Genomic DNA, 24,734 nt, shown 5'->3' with positions numbered 1-24,734 from the left:
ACACGCGCGCGCACTGGCCCCTTATAGACACTTTAGGAGGAGTGAGTTTTCGTCCTGGGCCTTAAGGCCCCCGCGCCTGACCCTGAAAGTTCAACAGCCCACCGAACGGTCCCTTTGTGTACGCTCTAACCTAACTCGCTTAGAGAGAGCCGGCCCTGTAAGGCCCTTTTTTTTTTGAAACCGCATCGCCATGGCTGACGCGCGCCATTTTCCACGTACCTGCACACATCCACGGGTCACCATCTCGTTATACGCGGGGCCCACCCAAACAGCAAATATACTTTCTATCCAAATTTCCTCGAGGGCGTAACGCCATCGTCTGACACTTTCCCTTCGTTCCCCATCTTCGCCGAAGGTACGAAAAAAAAAAAAAAAAGAAACTACACTCGAATCACTCAACCATCGCGTTACTATCGACCCTCCTAAAACTTTTTCACCCTGAGAGTTCAACAGTACCACAATACTCCCCTTCCGGCCCCGTCGACCCACTATTACACATGGCAACATTGAGATACGCGTACAAAGGGTAAGAACTCTTCAAGGAATGCAACTCGTATCAGGCCCAAATTAATGCACACTACAGCCGAACAGACTATTCGATAATATTCCTACCATTCCAACGGACCTAACCTTATATATTAAGTGCCATGCACATCCAGCTTTTAAAGATATTACATATGCACTCGGGGTCCCTTGAGTCTCCAACAGTGATTATACCACGAAAGAAATCTATACCAATTTAATTGTTCCTCGGCCGTATCGGCCTGCCTGATGTTTCTTAGCGCTTAACGATATATAAATGCCTCGAGTATACATATAGCGGTGGCTCGCTACGGATGCTTCCGGATCTCTCGTGCGCAATTCCGCGTAGAATACGTGCACACATGTCCGTACGCACGTGCGTAAAATGCAGCTCGGTCGGTAAAGAAGGTCTCGGGCGTTGAACTCGCGCCGACAGCAGGCGAATCGGCGCAGCCCTTTTCCACGGTTGGCTTCTTCTATCGACACGGGATAGCCTGAGATGCAGAGACTGTGAATACGAGTGGAGGGGGAGTTTAGTTGGTATAGAAGCGAGGGAAGGATGGATAGATAGAGACAGAGAAAGAGAGAGAGAGAGAATAAAAGAATAGAGGAGAAAGGTAGTAGAGTGCATGAGATGTAATGTACCGTTGGGACGCCTAGCCTCGAGCAAAAAGGAACGATAGAACCGTGAGCGAAGCAAAGGGTCTCAGCCACGAAACATACCGAGAGACAGAGAGAGAGAGAGAGAGAGAGAGAGAATGATATAAAAAATCCGATGATACGGAGAAAGGGCATCGATCTCCATAGATTTTTACCTCCTACGTGTCTCTACCGGTTATACCGTGATTCCTGTCGGACGCCATGACAGTTTCTGTTCAACGTCACAGACTATATATATATCCAAACCCGCTCAGTCCTAAATACGTCATATTATTTACACGAGCCATGAAATTCATTTAAACAGGACAGTTTACGCTTTTGATATATACAGAGTATACTGTATGCCACAAAATGGTCATAGGATGTGACGTTATCGCTTGTCAATATAATAATCTCCGTCAGGGCTGTGAAAACGTGCTTTTATCTAACTGCGTCAGTAAAGATATACACCGGATAATAATAAACAGTCGTATTGTATGTATTTTCGTCGGTCCCACGAGGAAAATAACACGATTAGACACGCAGGACAGGAAAAACCCATATTTAACGTTAGAGAGAAATCCACAGGAAAAATCATCGATTGACAATTGAAAAAGCATAAGGCAATGTCAGGTGTCTTGCTACGATCCTCACGTATTTTTTCGGTCTGTCACTTTCAACCTATCTCACTCGTGAACCGAGACTGTGCGCGTCCGTTGCAACGCAAGAGTTCACAAGAAAGCATAAAAACGACTAGTCGCGCCACGTGCTTCGAAGAAAAGGTTTTATAGGTCGAGTGTAGAAGGGGCCTCTTCCTTCTTTACATATCTCAAAACACTAACTGCCTACTGTTTACAAACGTCAAGTACCCCTCCGGATGGCGGAGAAAGCTTTTGAGAATTCGAGGGTCTCCCTTTTCTCGGAGGCGTATCTTTTCGAATTACACGTAGAATGCGACTCGAGAAACAAATTAAAATACCTTTATCGACCCGTTACTAACCCTGCTGCGTGTGATCGTCGGAGGTTATGTCACGCTACGTATGTGAATGCACAGGAATCAGAAACATAACCTAAAAAAAATACGTTTTTCCCGTACAACGATTAAATCCGTCATTGTCCGACGGTAAGGAAGATAAAAAATGTCACCCGATCGGTAAAGAAGAGCAAACGAGAGTGCACGGAGACGAAGAGTTTCAAATGAAAGGGGAACAATTAGATTTTATTTTGCTAATATAATAATTGCAGTTCATAATTAGCCTCGGGCACGGCTCGCTCACCGTTCGCGCGTATGCATTATACATTACGCACTGCACTTCTAAGCACACTGCACACGTTTCGACATATATGTATTCGCGTATGACCTGGTTCTCGCGTACTCGGCCTCTCGCTTCCTCTCGCATTCGGCCAGTCGCTCTCACGGCAAAGTCAAAGCGCGACACTACCAGCCATCGCCAGGGCCACAATCACAATCGTCACTGCCGTATGAAACAGCAGCGCAACGTATTTTCGCTGCATATACAGTCTTTAACCTTTGTGGCATAATCGTTGACGATCGACATTTATAAGACTCTTTGCACTGACCTAGTGGGATTTTGCTGACAACAATCCTCCTGATGGCCGCCGGTCGCATTTACCCGTTCGACGCGACCCTTTTCTTACCTTACACGTGTAATTATTTATTTCAATAATCCAACTGACAATTAATTTAATTCATTTCAAAAACATACAAGCTCTACTCGCTACTAGCCAATCCCCATATAACTTATGACGCTGTACCAGGAGAAGAACCAACTGCTCCCTCATACCCCTGACTATTGATGTAACGATCGGTATAATACAGGGTGGCTCGTATGTATAGGGAGAGAATATGGTGAGCTTAGGGTGAGAACTGTATAAGGTGTCCTTCCTTAACGCAAGGGCAACCCTTGGTTCATGAGGGATTTCTGTGTGTATGTGTATATATATACACACATATATAGGTGGTACTGAATACGGTAGAGGGTAATGGATTCCCAAGCGAAAATTCCTATTGAGCCACATGGGGCTGGGTGCCGTAGATATGGTAGAGGCTCGTCTACTATACTTCTAGTTATATTTCTAGTTCTATTTTCAACGGTAGGCGCGCCTGTTGGAACGCCGATAGAGGGAGGAGAAGCGATAGCGAAGTAGAGGGGACTCACCATTTAAATCGCCCAAGGTCCGTGGAATTTAAATCTCAAAGAGGCCACCACGTTTACACTGATTCAAGCGTTTTTCGATGATCCTCACGATCTCGGAATCCCCCTGGTCGTCCAAATCTTCAGTGAAGACGGGCCCGAGCGACGAAGCACTTTTCTTTTCCTTTTCTTACCGAGCAACACTAATTTTCACACGTTTACATGCACGACCGAAACACGAGTTTTCAAAAAAATGTCCATTCGCTTCGTACACGTGCACGCGAAACATACGAGTGATTGTTTATTCGATGAGTGGATACGAGAATTATAAAAATAATATGAAAGACTGTGATACAAAATTAGTATTCTTTAGAGCAAGGCGTGTGTGTGCAAGGCTTATAGACAAAAGCCACTGTTACCCGAGCGAAGAATAGCGTAGTGGTAGGTAGCCGATCGAAGATGTCGAGTAAGGGAGTCTCTCACTCACGCTCCTGTGTCAGGATAAAATTATTACGAGGGAGCGACGAGTTTACAGGACAATTATCCACAATGATTATATTATCGTACGATGGTTTATAATTATAATAAACACAGCACGCGCGAAAACTGTACGTTGACGTTAAACAAAAAAAAAGGTCGTCACAAAACGCGTCCGAGAGTGATGAGGGGGTTGCTGTATGTTTTTAAAAACTAATGGCAGTGAGAGCGAGGCACCTCCCCCGCAGAAGGCTCTCGCGCGACTGACGCGAGCGCGAAGGGCGCATAGGGATTTGGAGAGGGGAGAGAGGTAACGCGCTAATGCAAAGGAGTGGGGAAGAAACGAAGAGATAGGGGAACGAGCGCATGCGCACTGCCCTTGTTTTGGCCCCGCATCGTGACACTAGCTCGGCAGCCACCGCCCGATGCACCCTCTGCAGTGACTCCGTGCACTTCATTCGCATCGTGTCTTCTTTATTTATATCTCTCTCTCTCTCTCTCTCTCTTTATCTCTGATTCTCCCACCCGATTAACGCGCGATATTTTCACAGTGACTCGGTCTCGTGTAGGTGCGCTGACAAGCGTCGAAAGAGAGAAAAAATAAATAAAAACGTATTTGCCCGCCACACTCAGATATAAAGGAAGCAGATGCGAATACCGAATCGGAGGGATATGAAACAGAACCAGAGACTCCTTCCGTCCTTGGAAGAGCATATACGACTAACCGATAAAAATATAGGTGCTAAGCTTCGTAAAGAAGATACGATCATACAAGATAGACAGCTTGGATACACAGTTAAATTTTGCATTGGACGTTGAAGCATGGGAAGGAGCTTGCTAGACAACAAGGGACTTTGAGTCAGCTGCCATGGAGATCGATAACCTTCAAAAGGAGTCCCGGGCATTCTCGTGGCTTTACAGAACCGAGAGAGCAAGTAGAGCCCACTGGCAACACGCTCGCCCTTCTCTTTCTCTTTCTACCGGGACAATAGCCTTTCTATTAAACTCTTACCGCGTTTCGAAAGGGGTAATTCTTTCCGCCCTCGGCGCCCGACCGACCATCTCCGAGTTTGTTTAGAGGTCCTGAATGGTATTCCTTTTTTTAACTGGGGTCTCGCAGTACGAGTAAGAGAGAGGCTGAGATACACGTGTGCATATACATATGTATACATACACGTATAAAAGGAGGATAGAGAGAATACGTAAACGGAAAAGCTTTGAGATTGAAGTTCCCAACCTCGTGGCTACTAAACTTCCTCCATCTCTCGGGTAACACAAACACTATGCCGTTTACTATACGTACGTGGCATCTATACGTGCGCCATATATATATACATACACTATAATACCATAGTAACTATAAGCAGAAATATAACGGTTCTTCCGTGCAAGTAAACGCGATGGCCGTTTCCTTCCACGCTCGCCGATAGACGCTCCTCGACTTTACTGGAATTCATATACCTGCTGAAAGCAAGTAACGCTGCTGCCACCTCTGCTCGTCCTTACCCACCGCCAAGAATACTCGAGCAGATCGCCATATTTGTACAGCCACCACCTGGCCTTCCCGAATCGGCGGAGCTTCGTCAATTGCATCTCTGTTTCTAATGCGGCTTTCGGCGGTCCGACAAAAATACAATTGTCATTCCAGTGGCGCAGCGTCGCCAATATTTTCACGATGCAACGACACAAAGACGTATAAAGTTAACGGCGACGCCTCTGCGATACCGTCTTGACCCGATGCGCATTAACGAAAAGTAAATATACCAAGAGGTATTTCCCAATCTCTCGAGTCTCTTCTAAATTCGTAACGAACCCTCCCCCCCCTTTCGTAAAAAGAAAAACGCAGCGTGTATACGAGAATCGTCTGATTACTTTTTACGCATTCATTTTCTTTCTGCTTCCTTTAGTCCGTCCTCCGTGAAAAGAAAGTCTACGTCACTGTAGCACATAAGACTGCTGGCGAGGAACGGGCTCGAACCAGGAATAGGACAGCCATAAGTGTCCTATTCCTGGAGACGCCACGTTCGCGAGGATCGAGAATTCGAGTGCTCGGCCTGGACGCGTTACGAAATTCCACATATTGCATGCGGGTATAAGAAGAAGCTTCATCCAGAACAATGATACAAGGTGACTCTTTTACATTGCAACAGGCAAGAAGATGTCCCCTCGGACGTAGAATCGCTCTCGCGATTCAAAACAGACTACGTGTCCCACGGCACGTGCCGAGTAGCGTACGAAAAGGGCCGGGATCCCTTTTCCACGTGTAAGCAGCGATACAGGGAGGTTCAAAAGCAATGGACAGTCTAAGAAATGTAGCCAGGAGAAAGGTGCCATGGATTTTCAGGAGACACTTTGAAGAAAAAAAGCATGATGCGTAGAGTAAAATGAATCAGAATTTTCTCAGCGGTTATCTCGGTGGTACAGAAAACATAACCTGCCTGTTTATCAGACCCGCCAAGGTAATCAGAAAGTTTTCAAGAAAATACCAACAGTCTTATCAGTACGGTTTCCTTCTCTTATACTACCTCCACAAATTGTCTCTTATATTTTATCTAAACACCAACGTCTCCTGCCCTGCTGTAGATTTAATTTTATAAGGAAAAGAAAAAAACATAGAGAGGAGACGCATTTACAAGCTACGCATCACTCGGAGTGTGAGAAAGTTTAATGAAAGGAACCCCCGTCTTACGGGTTCGTACAGCCGTGTCGTACAAGGTGCAAGTTCAACGGGCAAGTAAGGTCCGACCTTATCAGATGGCAAGCCACGTGGCCACGGCACGCACCTTGAGTTAACCACGTGGCTCATTCATTCACCAGGACGGGGCTGTATGTATATAACCTGACTGTGAACAGCGGAGCGAGTTCCTTGGCCAATTAGAATAATGCGGAAGCAAGAGTGGGCGGATGTTGGGAATATCCCAGGAACATCGTCCGACTGATGAACATTATTCTAACTGCATACTTATATATATATATAGTGTCGCATTGCATTTATCCGTTCCATCCTATCTATCAAATCGCACCGTGCCGATTCTGACTTTTCGAAGGCACGCATAACGGACGCGCCGTGATAATAGCGAGAAAACTTTTGGTACGGACGTCAGTGAAAACCGACAGGAGTCAGTGACTCTTGGTAGCAGAGAGAACTAAATTTAGAAGCCGAGTCGCGGCGCAGCAGTCGGCGAAACGCTGGAAAACAAGACCAATGACATTGGCAATGTTGGCGGTTCAGGAGGACGTCGTTGATGAATAAATTGAGAATTGACCTGGCCAACCTCGGTTGGACGAAGATGATAGGAGGCTTCGAACTGGGAAAAAGGTTCCTCGTATCCTGGTGGAGAAAGGAAAACAATAATTACTTCACGTGAGCATCATAAAGGTATTGCGTAAGAGGCAATGAAGTTTGAATATCTCTTTGTCCGTTCGTAACGCACTGAGTTGAATGTCCAAGGGGGGCTCGGTCGGTAAAGCAGACTCCTGACGGGTAATATAACCGAGTGGCGTCTAGGTTAGCGAACGGCCAAATATCAGGATTTAAATGTCCAGGGTCGATGTTATTGCGAGATACAGTCCTCTCGGAAACGTATCAAGGCAGACAAGAGAAGCTGCTCCGGCTGGCTCGGCGACTTCTGGTGTATTGAACTCCGGACGGAGGTCATTCAACTTTTAGCTCGCGGCGTCTCCGTGACGTCACATGGTTACTCGCGTCCTCTTCGGGGGGGCTGGCTGTGACGTGGCGCGATCCCATTGGTCAGCCCGAGCCCGCTACCCGACGACGTCACACCGGTCGACGATCGAGTACGTCACAGAGGATAGCGCGACGGCAGCCGACGACGATGACGATCCTGATCCAACTCTTACACGAATACCCACGGATGAGTTCACACGATAAATTCTAGCTCGACGACCCTGCTCTCGTATTCCAGCAATGCTCCGTCAGGATGACAAAAAAAAAGGTTATTGTGAATTTGACGACCTGTCAGAATGATAATTATTCCACCCAGCTCGTAATACAAATCCTGTACCGGGACGTTACCTGTGCGTATACCGTACAATAAAACAGCGAATGTAATAGACAGTAAAGATGGCGTACACGCGAGGTACAGTCTCTGTGGTTTGGCCGCGGTGCATTAAAGTGTGAGAAACGTTAAAGAAAAAAAAAAAAAAAAAGAAAAATACATAAATAGATAAAAAAAAAACGCAGCAAAGTACCGGCGTTACACCTGAGGTGAGCTGCTGCTCCTGGCGCATTAGCCCCGCGCTATAAATAATGATTGCGAATTATTTTTAGCGGACAGTTAGTCCACGAGATAGCCGGAATACGTAGGCGGGGAGGTACGAGGGTACGAGCCATGGGTGACTGGCGAGGTTATGTTTGGCCTGTTGGCTAACCGGCTGCGGATCGCTTTGCTGGCGGCTGCCAGAGTTTGTTGACTCTCGGTTTCAGCACGCCGGCTGACCATGACCTCGGCGAACGATCCGCAAAGTAATGCCGACCAGCAGGACCGATCTTCGGCTTCCATGTGCCCACATACGCATAGGTAACTCCGTAGCGACGGGATGGGATCGCTCGGGATAGCCATTATCGGCAGTCGTTATCATTGAGTCCTAATGCGTAGGAGCACAGGGGTAAAGGAGGGACCTGGATTAAAACAGTAAAGCCGTTAAAGGAGAGAACGTGAGGAACAGCAGATTACAGTACGTTTTAAAAGTTGTATTAAATCGACGTACAGTACCTCAAAATCAGATCCAAAGATACTGTGTAAATTTCACGAAATATACCGACGGCGCTACTCTGTGAGCGTACGATCGACATGCGGGGAAAGGGGTGGTCCTGATTGATCTTCCGAGAGCATCAATTGCAAGGTATTCCAGGACCAGAGAATATCGAGCTGCTGATCGGTGCTTGGATCCTCACTCTGTGCACGTACCAGGCCGAGGGTACAGCCGTACGTGACAGGTGTATCTTTTGATACGTCCTGTACAGGGTCGAGCTCCAATTTCCTGCGCATCCGACCAGGTCGGGAGTCGGCGCACGACTGACAGCCACCATCGTCCACCTACGACTGTTAAACGCGTTTATTTGGTCTCGGGTGTATGAAAGCCATGAGTTTCAAAGAGTTCATTCAAAATATACCTCGGGCGTCTCGAGGCTACGCGTCAATCCCCTAAGGTCGAAGTTCCACGTGGGATTCGTTAGGGGGATGATAACAAGGGACACACCTACGCAATCCACGCACAGTAGGAAATCGCAGAAGATCGATCGCTGCAACGCATCTCGGAGTCGCACGTGACTTAGCGCAGGGTAGCAATGGCGTCAATGGGGCTGGCGGCCCTCTTTTCTCTCAATTTTTTTTCTTCTTCGCCGTCCTTCCGGCAAATAAAAAGGGAAGCTTTCGACTGCTGTTAAATCCTAGCCGTGGGTCACTCTTTGGCCTGGAGTCAATAGAAAATATTGCGATCCATGTATGGTTCAATGTAACCCCTAAGGGTCAAACAAGTATTGTGCACTGAAGAGATACCTAGGCACCAGGTCCAACGTGGATGTACTTTTGTCTGTACCACTTCGGGAGGCTGCGGCATTGTCAGACAGGGGGAAAAAGTCCATAATCAACCAGGGCAAACACTGCTGGTTAACAGTGACGATCATCGACTCTCTGCACTCTAGTCGGGATTCGCATTGCGCAGTTACGAGACTGCAAAACAGTACTGAGTAGAACGGCAGGAAATATACGTTAAAGAAAAAAAAAAGAAGAAAACTGTCAATTGTCTAAGAAAATAAATAACAGTACCAAAGAGAACTGGGTTACTGGTATCGGCGACGGGAAAGAATCGTATTCCGTTCCAAGAGAAGCGACTCCTGCTCGTCCTCGACGTCTTTGAATGAAAATCGTCGGAGACAAGGACGAATGCATCGACGTTTCCTTTCAGTGAAGATATCGAGACGCAGACTGTCGGGCATGGAATATCGAGCGACCCGGCCTCGTTTCTTTGGCTGCTCGTCACCTCGACGGAGCTCTATTTAGAACGGTTCCTCCGTTCGAGCATTGAAAGAAAACTAAAAAATGCCAGGAATACCAGAGACAGTTCCACCCTGAACAACAGATAAAATAAAATAAGGTGGTGGCTACGTGGTAAATTAAATCAATAATAAAATGCGTCCTCGACGAGACACATAAAAGTAACGTCCACTCCGATATGAATGATTCGGTCAAAAGCAATTCGAGGATCAATGACTGAACGTCCAGGTATATAAAGTTGCCTAAGAAAATTCTTACCCTTCGATCGCTCCCTGAGAAATTCCTTCTGGGACGCAGTACCGATCCCCCGGTGAATATAGTATTATAATCCCAGGGGATGGCGAGGAAGGGTGGGCTCGGGCCAATTAGCAATTCAAACGATCTCATTTCAGCCGGTGGTCGCCTCAGCCTCGTGATTGTGCATTCAATTTTCAACCCTTTCAAACGGGAGCCAGAGAGCCAATGGGGTGGGCTTTGAGACAGAGTACCCCAGCCGTACAAGTAGTTTTTATCCGTAGATTCGTATCGGTCTCTGGGTGCACGATTGTTGTTATTGGTACTGTAGTTTTGTGTTTTCTTGTTTTTTCCTTCAGCCAGGCACGCATGCGCTGACGCATGGGCGAGCAATAACAAATTCACCTTGGGCGAGAGAATCGATTCAGGATAACGTTGAGCATCGAACTTTAATCGGTGGTGCCATTAAAATTCGCTACACAGAACTGCCATTGTGTACGATATATGTATAACGTATACGTACGAGTGTAATAGAATGGCCGCTGCACGTTCTGTCTCCTGTACACCGTATATTAATGCGTATGGGCACTGGGCCCATAGAGCTGGATGATGCACTTTTCGTTTCTCTCTTCGGAGAGAGAATTGACTATGGGTTGTTTCCGGAGGGGGGCCCTGACAGACGGACTGCAACTCGGGAACACGCACTCTTCTCCAGGAGTTCGAGTCGACGAATCTTCAGGCGACAATTTGGGTCAACCAAAGGTCGTACGACGAGCGGAGAATCGATATTTCTATAAGTGCGAAGGTGGAAAATAATCTGAATTAAATAAAGCTTAATTTTTTTTCTCTCTTACCGATATTAACTTCAGGACGGTTTGCGTTAATGGTACTGTGAGTACCTACCAATTATATTCCTAGGTATACGAGAAGCTGAACAAACTTATATGACTTGGGCAATGCTGGTTTGCCTGCTGTACTAGTGGAAAACTTGAATTTTCATTACATCATTCCTCTTGAGGTGTTCATCGTTAGTTATTCGTTATTGGCTTGAAACATTATGATACTTGGTATTGCATGGCACTGTGCGTGCGAGCGGCTTGTGTTTCCTGCGATATATTCTTGTGGTGCTTCTTCTTTATGCTGTCTTGAGAGACTCGTGTTATGTTCAGTGTAAGCAAGGAGGATAAATCGTAAGATAGAGTCGCGTTGCATGTCCTTCGAGGAGTCTAGAATTTCCAAGCTTGGCGAATCGACGCGTTAATATTATTTCTATGTCGCTGGGATAGAGTGTATCTGCCTATTATTCACCCCTCCGCGCCTAACAGTGGGACGCCATCGTGGGACGCTAGTACGGCACGTAGTCAGGGAAAAAGAATAATCGAAGGGGCGATGCTGGCGCCATATATCGGGACATGGGAGTACTGTAAAAGATAGAGCGCGTGCTTCTTCTTTTCTTACCCTTGGTAATAGATTGAACTACTTTATCGACGGGAACTATCTGCGAAACCGGGATCTCACGCTCTGGTGTACCGACGTAAATTTTGCGGCAAATTAAAAAACGAAATGGACGATATAGCGTAGGGAACGATGAACCCAGTCAGTATAAATCGCTTAAGGGACGACGCTCCCTTCTTCAAGGCAAGCCACTCTCTTGAGAGATTACGGCATTTTTGCTAGGGCGCTCCTTTGGCTTAAGTGGCGAATGTTGCGTTCCTTTTGCAAGGTAACTCTCTCTGCTACTTTAAGATGCAGGCTAATCTGCATTTGATAGCGCAACGACTTATGTGAAATAAAGAATGTTTTGTCGCTTACCATTGGAAGGCATTAAAATGGAAGTATACGAGTCCTTGACCGTAGAGGAACGAGGCATCTTTCCAGTAATCTCCCTTCAGAGCGTAGAATTTTTGATACGCCGACATTGCTGTAAACCAATAAATCAAATGCATTAGTGCATCGAATAAAGCAAGATGTGCTCTTAGAGATATAGTTCATTTTATAATTCTTCTTGTACCTTTGCTATAGTCCTCAAGCAGCAAATGAAAATGACCCAGTTTACAGTAAGTTTTTGGATCAATGCTAATCCCTTTGTCCTCGTCGTCATCTTTGGACTCCTCTATACTCTCTTTAGTACTATCAGCCTTCCTACGCTGTTTTTCAGACTGTGCCTGTACCAGCATTCTTTCTAGGTACTTGATAGCTCGAACTACCAGAGCCTTCTTTTTAGACTGCTCTGGGGAGTTCAATTTCAGGAAGCCAAACTGCCGGCTGTAATGAAAAAAAAAGACAAAATTCCTTTAAATATTCCAACACACATTATCATTGCACGCAACTGATATTACTCAACATATTGATAGATAAAGATATGTTGCTAAGAGATTTACAGTCTAGTAGCGACACAAAATTAATCGTGGCACCAAAAACAATGCCTAACAAAAACTACTCTTCGTCTGACAGATCTAACAACAAGAAAGTCTCATAAAGTTCCATGATCCAATAGAATTCCCCAATCTTCTTCAATGATCCGGTTTAAAGTAGAACAAGTGAAAATGATGTCAGTAGGTTGCACGCGAAACACACAACATATCTCGAATTGCCCGCTCATTCTGTCAAACCTTGATTAAGAGGTTATATCTCCGGAAATACAAGTCTATGAATAATACAATTTAGGAAACAAAAACTGCAATTATTCCCACGAACAAACAGGAAATAATAACTGATCAAGCTCTACCTGTCCAGCTCGGAAAGTATTTGCAATTCCTGGGGAGTCAAGTTGATATCGTCAGTTTCCTGGGCCATTTTCCCGCACTGCTCCCGCTGACTCTCAGCGCCACTCTCAATACCGTCTTATCGCATGTCTGCCGATATCCGCACCATCCCGTCGAGTTACTCTCGCCGAAGACGTACTTCGCGACAATTATCACTTCATGGGAAAGTGGGTATTTTCCCGGCGGCTAACAGGTTAAACTAGGACAGCGAGGAAGCACGCGACGACACACCATTTTCACGGACAAACTACTTGGCAGGCGCTACCAGCCGTTACGTGACTGTAGCCGTTAGGTTACGTAGACGGGATCTTCATTGTCATATTGTCTACTCTACCGTCCTTACAATGGTTCACAATGATATTATCTACTGGTAAAAATTAGTAGTATTATAGATTGTATAATAAATAATAAGATATCGTTTTGAAAGGATTAGGATGTTTTAGTACTTTTTGATAATGTTGGATGTTTTAAGAAATTTGTTTTGGAAAATTAAATGTTTTATGTTTACACAAAGAGAAAACATTGTTAATAGTGGTATTTAGATAAGATTTTTTCACTTTGTTATGCTTTGTTGAAAAAAATATATATTTGAACTGTTGATGATGATAATTGTTTTGTAAGATTTTTTGATGAGCTTTAAACAAGATATATCTCAATTTGTAAAATTCATTGATTGATATAATAATAACAGTGGCTTACGTCAAATTTGATTAAAGAATAACCATGTTTAGCGAAGCTTGAGCTAAACATTGCGTGGAACAGAAGTAACAATCGAGTGGAACAATGCAATCACCCGATGTTCTAATACTAGCTGCAATATCGTTTAGATTGAATGGTACTGGCCTGCGTAAATAAGAATCAAAAAAAGCAGAACCACATACACAGTACTGTGCTTCATCAAGATATTTTACCAATGTATATGGTATTGTACTTGCATCATAGAGTTTCCTAAAAAGAAATGTTAATATTATTTATTTCATTCTTTCATGTAATTATTCAATCCAATCACATAAGACATATTTTTACCTTGTCTTGAGAAATCTTCGACTTGCGAGCTCCACGAGACTGGGAAATTTCATAGAATGTACCACATATCTGTTAACACCATTTAATAGGTTTCCTGAGACGTCAATGTTCATCAATCGTAAATTTTTTATACTGCCAGGAAGATGCGACAAGTCGTTCATTGATAAATCCAAGTATCTCAAATTGGTCATACTTCCAATACTTTGTGGCAAAACTTTCAAAACATTACGACTCATTTTTAAAGTTACAAGTGCAGTCAGTTTTCGTATTTTTTCAGGTACTATATGCATCTGTAAACAAATTTTTTAAAAATATATAGTAACAAGCATTGAAATATATTCATATTATAAAATGAGCACGGTACAATATTTCTATTTAGGTAGGATTTAAAAAGAAGCTTACACCATTGCAGCTTATATCCAATAATTTCAGACTTTTAGCAACTCCTTCTCCATCGAGCCACGTCCAATTCGACATAGGCATTTTTCCAAGATGATTCTGAGCCAGAATTAATTCTTGTAAATTAGGTAAAGAGCCCATCTCTTTTGGTAAAGATGTAATTTGGTTTTCAGTAAGATTCAAAACTCTCAGCCTTTGCAGTCTTAAAATTTGTCTGTCAAATGACTTTCTCTCTAATCCAATGATACATAACTCTTCCGTTGTTCTTGGGAAGCCTTGCAGTACAGGATATTCTGATTTCTTACGAATGGTAACTTTAGTTTTGGGTCCTGCCGTAAGAGACTTGGGTTTTAAATTTGATATAGATAGTACATCAAGTTGCGGTTTATTGTAAACGCCAAGTTTCAAGACATGAAGAAAACTCTTTAACTGAACTGCATCTCCAGTGATGATCAAATCGTGTGGCGGTTCTATAATTCGAATAGTTGCCTTACCATCGTTAATAAATTTTGTAAAGACTTTCTCTATATTATGGTCTACCTGCAAAAACAATGTATAGTTAAATAAATTGAAAATAAGAAACAATAGACAATGAACATTTCACACTGAACTTACCTTATATTTAACACCTTGTCTATTTTGTGGAGTTTGTAGAAAAATATAAAGTTCGTCATCTTTCAAAGAATTCCTCCCAATCCCTAGGCATGAGCGCTGACCTTTTCGTTTCCAAGGAATATTCGTTGAAGACAACAGCCTATTGCTAACCTCCACAGTGCACATAAGTTTCATTATTCTCAATTCGCAATTTGACTTTCTTTAATTCTACTAAGTTTTTACATAAATCACATTTCGTATAATAGACGTCTTAACAAAGAACATTAATATTAACATATACCATTTACTTTCAATAAAATTAATAAATGTTCATAAGGTGTACATAACATCAAACGTTCATTCCGTTTACCCGCGCAAACTGTAAGTACTGTCAGTAACTGTCACTTAACCATCATCAGCTGAAATTACTTCACTGACTACTGATAATATGAAAAAACCACTGAACAATATTAATTTATAAAAAATCAATCCAAAGACATAAATAATACTGTTCTTTATGAAATAATATAAGTAAAACATATTTCGAATTTAAAAATTTCAAATGAATAAAATAGATTTCTATCTAATCAAGAGTAGATAATGCTAAAAAAATGCTCAACAAATTTTTTATTTCAATTCAATTAACTTCAGATATATTATATTTGCAATTTTCATATACTTTACAGCAAGTTAAGTGTAAATGGATGGAAAAGTTTTAATTATGAATGATTGATTTTCTTAAATGACGTCTCAAGCAACGTTGTTTTATTCTGCCATCTGACTATAGAAAGTTAAACTCTTGTAACAAATATTGAAGTTTATTATTATATGCCTATATGGCAATTGTGTACTGTATCTTTGCACATGATCAAAGTAATGATTTACGAATTTAATTTACGAATCGTACACCGATTAAATTTGGGATGATTATCGATGCTTTTATTGTGTGACGCGCATGAGATGACAAAAAATTTGCAAGCATAATAGGCAGGTCTGTTATCCTCAATAATTTGTCTGCCTTTTCGGCACGTTTTACGTGTTCTTTCTCGTATTTTCTTTTATTGCGAAATGTAACTTTGTGCAATTGTACCTTGTAAGTATATCAGCTACTTGATTTAATACTTTATTTGTAACAATATACTTTGTTTTTTTACGTTAAGGTTATAAATATTGGTTTGTAATTGAGAAAAACCGCTTAAGTGTTGTCTGTCAATAATTGGGATTTTATGTTTTCTTATTCATACTTTGAATAACTGTGCTTCATTATTTTAGAAGAGCCTGCGAAGACATTTAAATGTTTCAGAAAACTTTAATTTCTGTTTGAGAAGTTGTACTGATGAAACAATAATGAAAATGTTTCTTAATCCAAAGCAATTGGATAATCAAATCATTAATTTGATACAGCTGAGAGAGATACAGGTATGGCATTCTTATCATATATTTTAAATATACTATAAACTTTTGCAGTACATTTCTTACATAAAGATGTTGTTAAATTTAGGAATCTGCTGCACACGTTGTATCTCAAAAGTTACATGTCACAGAGAATCTAGTGGCTAGATTAGGCTTGGAGAAGGAATTAAGTGGACATGGAGGCTGTGTTAATTGTTTAGAATGGAACGAGACTGGAGAGTATGTATAACTCTTAACTAATAAGAAAAAAAGATAATACTTCATTTTTACTAAAAACCAAATACAATTTACTCTTTGGCAAAGTTTTTTACTTGATAAGTAAACAATATTTATTTATTTTTAGAATCTTGGCTTCTGCATCCGATGATGTACATGTGATATTATGGGATGCTTTTCGGTATCAGAAAAAATTGGTTTTACATGCTGGTCACAATGGAAACATTTTTTCTGTAAAGGTAAATAAATTTGCTAAAACTTTTTGTAGAAATTATAATCATCCCTTGCTATATCATACTGTTGTTCCAGTCAGTGAATTTATTTTAGTCTTTGACGTGTGTTTCTAGTTTATGCCAAAATCGAATGACAGTATCCTGGTGTCAGGTGCAGCGGACTGTAGGATCCGGGTACACGATCTAGTACGGTCTGATACTATTCTGGCATGTAATTGTCACACTGGCCGTGTTAAACGTATAGCAACAGCACCCAGCGTACCGTTTCTCTTCTGGAGTGCAGCTGAGGACGGGTTGATATTGCAATACGACATTCGGGTGCCGCACAATTGCAATGCTAATGATCGCAAATCCGTCCTTGTTAATCTTTCAAATCATTTGGGTCGCTATGCAGAGGCAAAATGCATCTCAATAAATCCAAGACGACCTGAGTTAATAGCTGTTGGGGCAAACGATGCATACATAAGAATGTACGACAGAAGAATGATAAAACTTGCATCGCTGCAGGTAAATTTTTATGACACACAAAGAAATAAAACTGCTTAGATACATAATTATAGAGACAAAAATGTTTTTGCTGGATATTTTTATTATTAGGTCCCAGCAAGTGCTTCACCACGTACCAATTGGGACGGAGTAAACGTCAATGGCCAACGTGCTGGCGAAGGCGATCCAGAAAACAATATCCCACTGGAATCTGCACAGTACTTTATTGCTGGTTCGTTTGTACGATCACTCTTCGTCCCTAACCTTGATGTGAAACATCCTGTAGCATTGCCTGAATGAGGATTATATTTATTCTTTAATATTGTCCAGGTCATCTACATAATCATAATCGTGATCACAACAGAACTCTGACTGCTACGTACTTGACATTTAGTGCTGATGGAAATGAATTACTCGTTAATATGGGTGGTGAACAAATTTACTTGTTCGATATCAATAACCAACACAATTCAAGACTATTTGCTCCTCCGCAGAACGTCAAATTTTCAGGTAGACTTTATATAAGATTATTAATATTTGAAGTGTATTGAATATTCTTCCATCTGTCTTTGTTGCACTTTTAGATACTTGTTGGACAGATACATTGAAGGACTGTGTAAACTCAAACAATAAAACAACAGAAGATTATTCATTGAGAAATACAAAAGTTTTACCACCCCATGTCGAAGCTATCAAGTTACAAGTATTTTCTGTTCTGTAAATATAATTCATTTTGTAGTGAATTTATATAAATTGTGATCTACATTTTCAGGCTAACGAGGGATTCGAACAACAAAAATACACATTGGCAATTAATTTATACAACAAAGCCATCAGCCATTGCTCCACTGCAGCTATGCTTTATGCTAACAGGGCAGCGGCACTTATGAAAAGAGCATGGTGAGTATTGTATTTATTAGTGTTGCACATAGTTTTTTATAAAGTAGTTATTCACTGTAATTTATTATTCCAGGGATAGTGATGTATACGCTGCGTTCCGTGACTGTCGTATGACATTACTCTTAGATCCGGAGCACGTCAAGGCACATTTCAGGTTAATTAAACAATACATTCATATATTCCTAACAAATACCAATTTAAGGTAACTTTCTATTCTCTAAATAAACTTACTTTTTTATTCTATTTGCTTCTACTCAGACTTGCACGCTGTCTAATTGATTTAAACCGTCCAGCAGAGGCGTGCAAAGCAATTGAAAGTTTTCAAGAAAAGTTTCCAGAATATATAACAAATTCAGCATTCCGTGCTTTGAAGAAAGACATCAAGGAAGCTATGAACACTGGTTAGGAAAATAATTAAAAATCGTATATACGATTGAATTTACTACAATAGACAAAAAACTGACAAACTTTATAGGAGAAGAATCAACAAGGACCAATCATCCATCATTACAAATGATTTCAACGCACGAACAAGAATGGCGTCGCAATACAATTGATTACAAATTGAGATTCTGCGGTCACTGCAATACAACAACCGACATAAAAGAGGCCAATTTTTTTGGAAAGTACGTAAAAATCAATCAATCCCTTTCTGTATCATTTATCTACCACCAATCAAACCACTAATAATTAATTCATTGGAAAAGCTATGGACAATACATAGTGGCTGGTTCAGACGATGGTTCATTCTTCATATGGGATCGTAAAACAACAAACATTGTTCGCGTATTGCAAGGTGACGGAAGTATAGTAAATTGTCTTCAACCACATCCTTCGACATGCCTTCTAGCAACTAGTGGTATCGACACAGTCATCAGATTATGGAGTCCGTTGCCAGAGGTTAGTAAATATTTTAGCCACCATAATTATAATGTCTAATTAAATTGCTTTTTTACTCACTAGGATGGAAGTGTCAATGAGCGAGAAATTCTAAATCTAGACGATGCCGCATCTGCCAATCAAATCCGTATGAATAGCGACCCGTTCGAGTTGATGCTGATGAATTTGGGCTACCGATTTCCAGGACAACACGCTGCCGGCGACGAGGACAGCGACGAGTCTCAGGAACCACGTGTTGCTCAAGCATTAAATTGTAGACCAAGTTAAAGATTCGTTCATTCTCGATTCAAGGTTTTTGGGAATCCCGTGGGTTTATAAGACTTTTGAAACTATGGTAAACGCATAAATCTAAAGCGTTATTCAATTTAATTCCTTTTCTTACTTGCTTAACATTGTCCTCTTCCTATATTTATCGCCTTTTGCCGATAACATTTAAATACGTTCCATATATTTTAAAAGGTTGTACGATGTTAGAGAGAATCTTCAAGTCACGCAATATTTCACTTCAATAACGTAAAGAAACCTCACGATTATTTAATTTAATACTGTGCATAGAAAGCGCATGTATCCATTTAATATTATTCTAGCCTTATGTAAAAGTCTATATATCAATAACTCACGCTTTTAACTAGCTGGTAGTAACTCCCAAAGTGTTTGCAGAGTGCTGCCTTCTTTTGGTTCCTCAACAGCGAGACCCAAATAGTTTGAGAATTTTGGTTCTCTTTGTTGCTGTCCACCATCTGAGAAATACAAGCCGAACACGTGAGAGATTTCATCATTACTGTCTTGAATCTCCTTGAAATTTTCTTCGCTAATGTCCGGCTGCTGCGTTACAGCCTGTACAAAGTTAAGTTTTATAATTTCTTTCACTTTCTTCACAGTGCATAGCTCAACAGTCATTAAATAATTACGTGGAAATTCTCACCTGATGCTCAAAGGTGTACTCTACTCCAAAAATTGGAGATCTCTTATAAGTGGCAAGAAGCGCTGTTATTTCCTTGTGCAAAAAGTTAAGTTTCTCAATGGAATCCATACGAAATCCCAAAACGTAGCCGCCGTTGGCTTCATTGCTGGTGACGACAAGCACAGTACCGAATTTCGAAGTTCTTATATTGGTCTGGCAGAAGCAGCGAAAAAAAAAAATACAAAATCAAAATGATAAGTAAAATAAGAAACGAATTTTCTGCCAATTTTACTTTTGTTCTAATTATCATAATTATCATCATGTTAATTGAAATGATTTAAGTATTATATGCAATATGTTTGACTTACGCTGGCGACGGTAATGTAAGGCACGGACACATTGAATTGATGATTCATATCCGCGAACCATACAAGTCTTATATTTGTTACTATAAAGGTACCGACGTTTCCCTGAAAACAAAAAAAAAACAATATTGTTTCTATGAGAAGGATGTGTTATGAGTAAGATTATCATGTCTGTTATCATCGTGTACATCACGTGCATCGAACTGATATAAGATGCAATAAAAAGTCTTATTTATTATCCTGTTATCACTTGAATATTTTGCGCTTTATACGCCATAGAACAGTGCAGGTGAATTAAAAAGTTTGACAGAGGCAACGTTCATTTTTTTTCTTCTGTAACTGTTCGTTGATTGTGTTCTCTTGCATGTATACCTGCTCGGTAGACAAATTCCATACTCCTGGCAATTTTGTATGCACTTTTTCTTGTGGCAATAATATTAATCTACCTTCCTGTATTATTCTTACTCGTAATTTAACTTCCCTGTAGATTTTTGAAGATATGTATGCCCTAGAATGATTGATATTTTTGTTGCTTTTTTAAATAATAATAAAAAATTAATTTTTATATACCTGTAAACTCCAATGACGGATGTATAGTGTCGTGAACATTTTGGCATTTGATTGGTGAAAATAAATTCGTATCTGCAATTTTGAAATGATGTCAAAATGTGAAGAGCTTGAGTTTGGCCCCCGTGAATCTAAAAAATATTCATGGATCAGAAGTTTAATTTATTATAAATATAGGACAGATATAATTATACAAACCGAATTAACTATTTTTGTTGTGGCAGTGACAAAAGTATTGTATCCAATGCCTGTAAAAATGGTGATTTAATTAATTGTTCTTCTTAGGGTGTTATTTAGCCAATTGTCCATTTCTTACTTAAATTAATCCGAGGCAGAGAGACGGAGTGCCAGACAATTCGTAAATTTGTTACCAACAATCGCCCAATATCACCATTGTTGCCTTTTGTATCCTCAATCATGTCTAGTCTGTCAATAAGAAGCTCACCGACTCGAAATTGTATTTGTCTGAATTAAAAAGCAAATATAAAAAAAAATGCATAAAAATCCGTAAATCAGTTGTCCATGATAAAAATTCTAATTTCAAGTATCCATATACCAAATATCTTCTACTTGTAATGCTTAGAATTTATATACAATAAATATAATTACGAGAAAGGTACGTCGAATCTAACTTCATTATCTTGCCACATTATGATTGCTTTTTAATCCAAATTTCATATAGAATAATGAGTAATAGAATATGATTCTGGTTAGGCCGCAATCAGCGTGTAAACTAGTGTAAGATAAGACGTTCTAGCATTTCAAATCAATACAGTTGTCATGCCGACTAGAATGTACAACAGACATTATTTGACCGCTTGGAGCTTCGATATTTATACAATATTTCACCCAGAAAGGATATTAATTAATAATGTTAAGTAATAGATATGCACTTTATAGATGTTTTCAGACTAAAGGCTAAGGACTGTATTATTAAAATAAACATGTAATCCTTTTCACAGGAATCACATTTATTTCTTTATGAAAAATGCGAATTTATTAAAATTATTTTGCTCCATAAACAATCGTTCTTAAATATTATTAGCAAATTTGACTTTTAACACAGCTTTGCATTGTCTCTTCATATTGTTTCATCAGAGCAATCGTTAGTATTCCTGAATTTTTCTTGTACACGTAGATGAACACATCACTAATTGTTTACTACGAAAGAGAAACTCCACCAGCAAGTCTGCGTACAGCAGATGCAACATCCTGAGCAATTTTTTCAACATCTGTCGAATTTTCACATTCTGCATAAACTCTGACAACGTCTTCGGTACCAGATGCTCTGTAATCCAGGGTTGATCATTTGTTAAAGTTTTGAGTAAAAAAATTCATGAACAATTTGAAAATGAATAGGTTATAATGTAGTCTACATATTTTTTATGTATAAATTCTCACCTAATAAAGGAACGGCCTTTTGGATAACGCGAAACTATTTTGTCAATTTCTTCTTGCAATCCAACTGGCTTAACGCATTTCCTTTCTGCATCTGTTGTAGAAATTACATTCCTGTCTTCGACCTTGACCTTAACTTGCTTATTTGGGAGGTCATTGTAACTGCTCTCCCAAGCAAGAACATCCCAACCGTTGGCGTGTAAGATTGTTTCTACCAGTAACATGTCACTAAGAGCATCGCCTACAGTTTGATTGATCACTTCAATTGCACTAGCTAATTTGGAAGCTGCATCCTTTTGAGCGGTTGAAGAACTGCAATTAAAAATAATGTCCATGAGAACACTGTGATGTCGGATTAAAAATATTTTAATTTTAAGTATGCAAAACAAATATAATAACGCGTTGTAAGGAAAGGTATTCTAAGGAAGAAGAACAGAAAAATGATTCTTACTCGGAGCTCGCAGATGTTTCTCGTATGGCTTCGATGGCAGAATCCTTGAAGACAACAGTTCCATGGCCATTCGCTTCGAAATAAATTCCGATATCAAATTCTAGTGCTTTATGATGCAAGTGCTTAACACCTGTAGGTACACAGGCCACTGGTATTTTCTAAAATGGAAGTAAGAAAATATGAGTTTAAGTAAAAAGATTTGTCTTTCTCTGTTCTTATAGTGTTGTAACTTGCAAAGATGAAGTTTACTACTTACTAGAACGTTTTCGATATAATGTGTTGAGCCACCATTAGCATATGCTGTTTGGACCAATCCAAGCTTCAAATTTAATCCACTTTTGTTCAACAATTCTTTAAAGTATCCTGCTACCAGAGTTGCTATCCTGTCACCATCCAGAAGATGAAACTTTGCTTTTTCATCTACGTAATAGTAAACGACTCTGTCTGCATCGCCATCGATACTGACACACCTACAATTTATTTCGACAGGAACAGTTGCCGGAGGGACTTGCTGAACTTTAACATAATCTGCTCCACACTTTAAGAAAAATTATAAAATAATCAAAGATAAATACAATCGTGAAGAAATTGTTTAAAGTAAATAATAATTTACTATTACCTCATGATTCAGATTTTCATTAGCAACGTTGTAAATTTCTATATTTAAAAAACCTTCCAATTGCTTTTTAAATTCCCTCGCAGCTATTGCACCAACACCATTGGCTGCATCCAGCTTTACAGATGGGACGTATTTGTCTGAACTTGGTGAACCTCCTCTAATACTTTTAAAAGCATTACTTAACTTACGGTAATATCCTTCTAATGTAGCATCACCATAGCTACCATTTGTATTGGTACACACCACTAAGTAATGCAGTTGCGGAGTAGTAATAACACCAAAGTTTTTGAAAGTACCATTTGCAGCTGTGATACCAGCAATCGAAGAATTTGCTAAAGCAGCACTACTCGTTCTGGTATCCCTACCAATTATTACTGACGCTGGAGTATTAATGCTGATATTCTGTTCAGAAATAATACGCTGTACGGTAGATGATATATCAGAGTCATTCACGTTTGCTAATTCAGTCGCTATTTTTTCCCAAGAAGCTTCTAACATTTCTCCAGCAGGATCGACAAGCTTTACTCCATTATCACATTCTGGATTATGACTAGCCGTAATCATTAAACCAATGACAGCTGTAACAAAAACAATATAAAAAAATATTTATAATCACATTTTATTACGTAGAATAAACAAAAATTATTTAAATATTACATTAGATACCCTGAAACGAATTAAAATAATCATTACTATCAGTCTTTTGAGAATTAAACTATACGTAAACAAATGAAATCATATCAAAAATTAATACACATTAAAATTGTATTATCAGAGCCTATGACTATCACTCGAAAATTGCAAAACAATTGGGAGAAGTTACAGAGTGGGGCAACTACTTGTTGCCACATTGTGAGATATAAACTAAATGGTCGATCCAATAGCATAAGCAAAAGTGGATGCAAGATAATAAGCTAACAATCATTATAATTAATTAAAAAATTAATTATCGTTACCATTTTTTGCTTTAGATCGTAAAACTGCTAATACTCCCATTCTGTATAAAACATGATCCAGTATGGTGGCTCTATAAAAAATTAAATAATTTAAATATTGTAGTGACAGCAGTGACAGTCTAGATATTGGCTTAACCTATGAACGCATAAATATCTAATAATAAAATTAAAGTGAAAATATGAACAATTTTATATATTTTTTCATACCTTGTTCTAAAGCCAGCTGTACCATATTGTATGTGACCATCATAAGTTTTAGGATGCTGCGTTTTACCAACGTTTTCAATTACTGAAAAGTCCATAATGGTAAGACGGTAATTCCAGGATATCCTTTAGAACGGTACTGGTTGTACAGATAACAGGAAATCAGGGTAAAAATGACAAGAGGTAACGGTAGACAATATGCCTGTTGTTAACCGTTGTGCAGCCTAGTGGAGATCAAAATAAAAAGCCTAGAAAACAACCTTTCACTTATCATGTATGTACATAAATAT

The 24,734-nt window shown here is 40.1% G+C and overlaps 5 protein-coding genes and 2 long non-coding RNA genes across 17 annotated transcripts in view; 1 reads left to right on the top strand and 6 right to left on the bottom strand.

Annotated features, from left to right (window-relative positions):
- LOC107274793 (histone demethylase UTY) overlaps positions 1 to 13,094 on the bottom strand; it is a 33,800-nt gene extending 20,706 nt beyond the window's left edge. The window contains exons 1-3 of one of the 2 annotated variants that reach the window (XM_015754308.2): positions 12,777 to 13,094; positions 12,060 to 12,313; positions 11,861 to 11,969 (exon numbers count right to left, since the gene is read on the bottom strand). In XM_015754308.2, coding sequence (XP_015609794.1) covers positions 11,861 to 11,969; positions 12,060 to 12,313; positions 12,777 to 12,844 — 431 coding nt within the window. In that variant the 5' untranslated portion in view covers positions 12,845 to 13,094. Of the gene's footprint in view, positions 1 to 3,341; positions 4,067 to 11,860; positions 11,970 to 12,059; positions 12,314 to 12,776 lie in introns of those variants that run through there. The other variant, XM_015754309.2, reaches the window with a different exon arrangement.
- On the bottom strand, positions 8,003 to 11,185 carry LOC107274808. Of its 3 annotated transcripts, none has more exons than XR_003058074.1 (8): positions 10,952 to 11,185; positions 10,572 to 10,839; positions 10,073 to 10,453; positions 9,587 to 9,888; positions 9,317 to 9,503; positions 8,932 to 9,230; positions 8,531 to 8,860; positions 8,003 to 8,436 (listed from the first exon to the last, which is right to left on the bottom strand). It is a non-coding gene; the product is annotated as an uncharacterized LOC107274808 (long non-coding RNA). The 3 variants fall into 3 exon arrangements; XR_003058073.1 differs by having other exon boundaries at positions 9,317 to 9,490; XR_001539537.2 differs by lacking the exon at positions 8,003 to 8,436 and having other exon boundaries at positions 8,494 to 8,860; positions 9,317 to 9,490.
- A 194-nt stretch (positions 13,095 to 13,288) lies between the features above and the next one.
- On the bottom strand, positions 13,289 to 15,212 carry LOC107274801 (leucine-rich repeat protein 1). Its single transcript, XM_015754334.2, has 4 exons — positions 14,854 to 15,212; positions 14,242 to 14,778; positions 13,840 to 14,129; positions 13,289 to 13,761 (listed from the first exon to the last, which is right to left on the bottom strand). Exons 1-4 carry the CDS (start codon positions 15,025 to 15,027, stop codon positions 13,524 to 13,526), a joined length of 1,239 nt encoding a protein of 412 aa, XP_015609820.1. The 5' UTR covers positions 15,028 to 15,212; the 3' UTR covers positions 13,289 to 13,523.
- Positions 15,213 to 15,557: 345 nt separating this feature from the next.
- LOC107274799 (WD and tetratricopeptide repeats protein 1) lies at positions 15,558 to 20,565 on the top strand. 4 transcript variants are annotated; one of them, XR_003061930.1, is made up of 15 exons: positions 15,558 to 15,925; positions 16,105 to 16,251; positions 16,334 to 16,464; positions 16,589 to 16,700; positions 16,809 to 17,201; positions 17,292 to 17,412; positions 17,511 to 17,690; positions 17,765 to 17,883; positions 17,953 to 18,080; positions 18,154 to 18,234; positions 18,339 to 18,481; positions 18,556 to 18,706; positions 18,788 to 18,980; positions 19,044 to 19,742; positions 19,862 to 20,565. XR_003061930.1 is itself a non-coding variant. In XM_015754330.2 (14 exons), exons 2-14 carry the CDS (start codon positions 16,180 to 16,182, stop codon positions 19,245 to 19,247), a joined length of 2,028 nt encoding a protein of 675 aa, XP_015609816.1. In that variant the 5' UTR covers positions 15,558 to 15,823; positions 16,136 to 16,179; the 3' UTR covers positions 19,248 to 19,349. The 4 variants fall into 4 exon arrangements, 3 of the variants coding, with proteins under 3 accessions (XP_015609816.1, XP_015609813.1, XP_015609814.1); XM_015754330.2 differs by lacking the exon at positions 19,862 to 20,565 and having other exon boundaries at positions 15,558 to 15,823; positions 16,136 to 16,251; positions 19,044 to 19,349; XM_015754327.2 differs by lacking the exon at positions 19,862 to 20,565 and having other exon boundaries at positions 15,558 to 15,823; positions 19,044 to 19,349.
- On the bottom strand, positions 16,483 to 17,925 carry LOC112493621. Its single transcript, XR_003058071.1, has 4 exons — positions 17,564 to 17,925; positions 17,318 to 17,472; positions 16,957 to 17,133; positions 16,483 to 16,692 (listed from the first exon to the last, which is right to left on the bottom strand). It is a non-coding gene; the product is annotated as an uncharacterized LOC112493621 (long non-coding RNA).
- Positions 19,332 to 21,737, bottom strand: LOC107274804 (Bardet-Biedl syndrome 5 protein homolog). Of its 2 annotated transcripts, XM_025079697.1 has the most exons (9): positions 21,426 to 21,737; positions 21,133 to 21,281; positions 21,015 to 21,064; positions 20,820 to 20,947; positions 20,622 to 20,757; positions 20,253 to 20,354; positions 19,906 to 20,097; positions 19,601 to 19,817; positions 19,332 to 19,483 (listed from the first exon to the last, which is right to left on the bottom strand). In XM_025079697.1, exons 1-8 carry the CDS (start codon positions 21,464 to 21,466, stop codon positions 19,605 to 19,607), a joined length of 1,011 nt encoding a protein of 336 aa, XP_024935465.1. In that variant the 5' UTR covers positions 21,467 to 21,737; the 3' UTR covers positions 19,332 to 19,483; positions 19,601 to 19,604. The 2 variants fall into 2 exon arrangements, with proteins under 2 accessions (XP_024935465.1, XP_015609826.1); XM_015754340.2 differs by having other exon boundaries at positions 19,332 to 19,817.
- Positions 21,738 to 21,826: 89 nt separating this feature from the next.
- On the bottom strand, positions 21,827 to 24,693 carry LOC107274800 (phosphoacetylglucosamine mutase). 4 transcript variants are annotated; one of them, XM_015754332.2, is made up of 7 exons: positions 24,448 to 24,693; positions 24,241 to 24,311; positions 23,285 to 23,862; positions 22,922 to 23,203; positions 22,666 to 22,823; positions 22,218 to 22,526; positions 21,828 to 22,104 (listed from the first exon to the last, which is right to left on the bottom strand). In XM_015754332.2, exons 1-7 carry the CDS (start codon positions 24,540 to 24,542, stop codon positions 21,978 to 21,980), a joined length of 1,620 nt encoding a protein of 539 aa, XP_015609818.1. In that variant the 5' UTR covers positions 24,543 to 24,693; the 3' UTR covers positions 21,828 to 21,977. The 4 variants fall into 4 exon arrangements, with proteins under 4 accessions (XP_024935454.1, XP_015609818.1, XP_024935455.1 ...); XM_025079686.1 differs by lacking the exon at positions 24,241 to 24,311 and having other exon boundaries at positions 21,827 to 22,104; positions 24,448 to 24,663; XM_025079687.1 differs by lacking the exons at positions 24,241 to 24,311; positions 24,448 to 24,693 and adding an exon at positions 23,942 to 24,090.
- Positions 24,694 to 24,734: the final 41 nt, after the last annotated feature.

Source organism: Cephus cinctus, unplaced genomic scaffold (genome assembly GCF_000341935.2).
Source record: "Cephus cinctus unplaced genomic scaffold, Ccin1 Ccin1_scaffold0114, whole genome shotgun sequence".
Taxonomy (NCBI): domain Eukaryota; kingdom Metazoa; phylum Arthropoda; class Insecta; order Hymenoptera; family Cephidae; genus Cephus; species Cephus cinctus.
This window is presented reverse-complemented; position numbering and strand designations above follow the sequence as displayed.

Bases quoted from the DNA above. Each gene is read 5' to 3' on its own strand.
- LOC107274804 (XM_015754340.2), bottom strand. From the start codon at position 21,466: ATGTGGCAAGATAATGAAGTTAGATTCGACGTACCTTTCTC. The intron at 21,282-21,425 runs GTAATTATATTT...TTTTTAATTCAG, and splicing joins AGATTCGACGTACCTTTCTC to ACAAATACAATTTCGAGTCG. The intron at 20,355-20,621 runs GTATACATGCAA...TTTTGTTTTCAG, and splicing joins GGAATTTGTCTACCGAGCAG to GGAAACGTCGGTACCTTTAT.
- LOC107274799 (XM_015754330.2), top strand. From the start codon at position 16,180: ATGAAAATGTTTCTTAATCCAAAGCAATTGGATAATCAAATCATTAAT. The intron at 16,252-16,333 runs GTATGGCATTCT...TGTTAAATTTAG, and splicing joins TACAGCTGAGAGAGATACAG to GAATCTGCTGCACACGTTGT. The intron at 17,884-17,952 runs GTATTTTCTGTT...CTACATTTTCAG, and splicing joins TCGAAGCTATCAAGTTACAA to GCTAACGAGGGATTCGAACA.
- LOC107274801 (XM_015754334.2), bottom strand. From the start codon at position 15,027: ATGAAACTTATGTGCACTGTGGAGGTTAGCAATAGGCTGTTGTCTTCA. The intron at 14,130-14,241 runs GTAAGCTTCTTT...ATTTGTTTACAG, and splicing joins TGGATATAAGCTGCAATGGT to ATGCATATAGTACCTGAAAA. The intron at 13,762-13,839 runs GTAAAAATATGT...ATTTCTTTTTAG, and splicing joins CGAAGATTTCTCAAGACAAG to GAAACTCTATGATGCAAGTA.
- LOC107274800 (XM_015754332.2), bottom strand. From the start codon at position 24,542: ATGGACTTTTCAGTAATTGAAAACGTTGGTAAAACGCAGCATCCTAAA. The intron at 24,312-24,447 runs GTATGAAAAAAT...AATTTTTTATAG, and splicing joins ACAGCTGGCTTTAGAACAAG to AGCCACCATACTGGATCATG. The intron at 23,863-24,240 runs GTAACGATAATT...TTTTTGTTACAG, and splicing joins ACGATCTAAAGCAAAAAATG to CTGTCATTGGTTTAATGATT.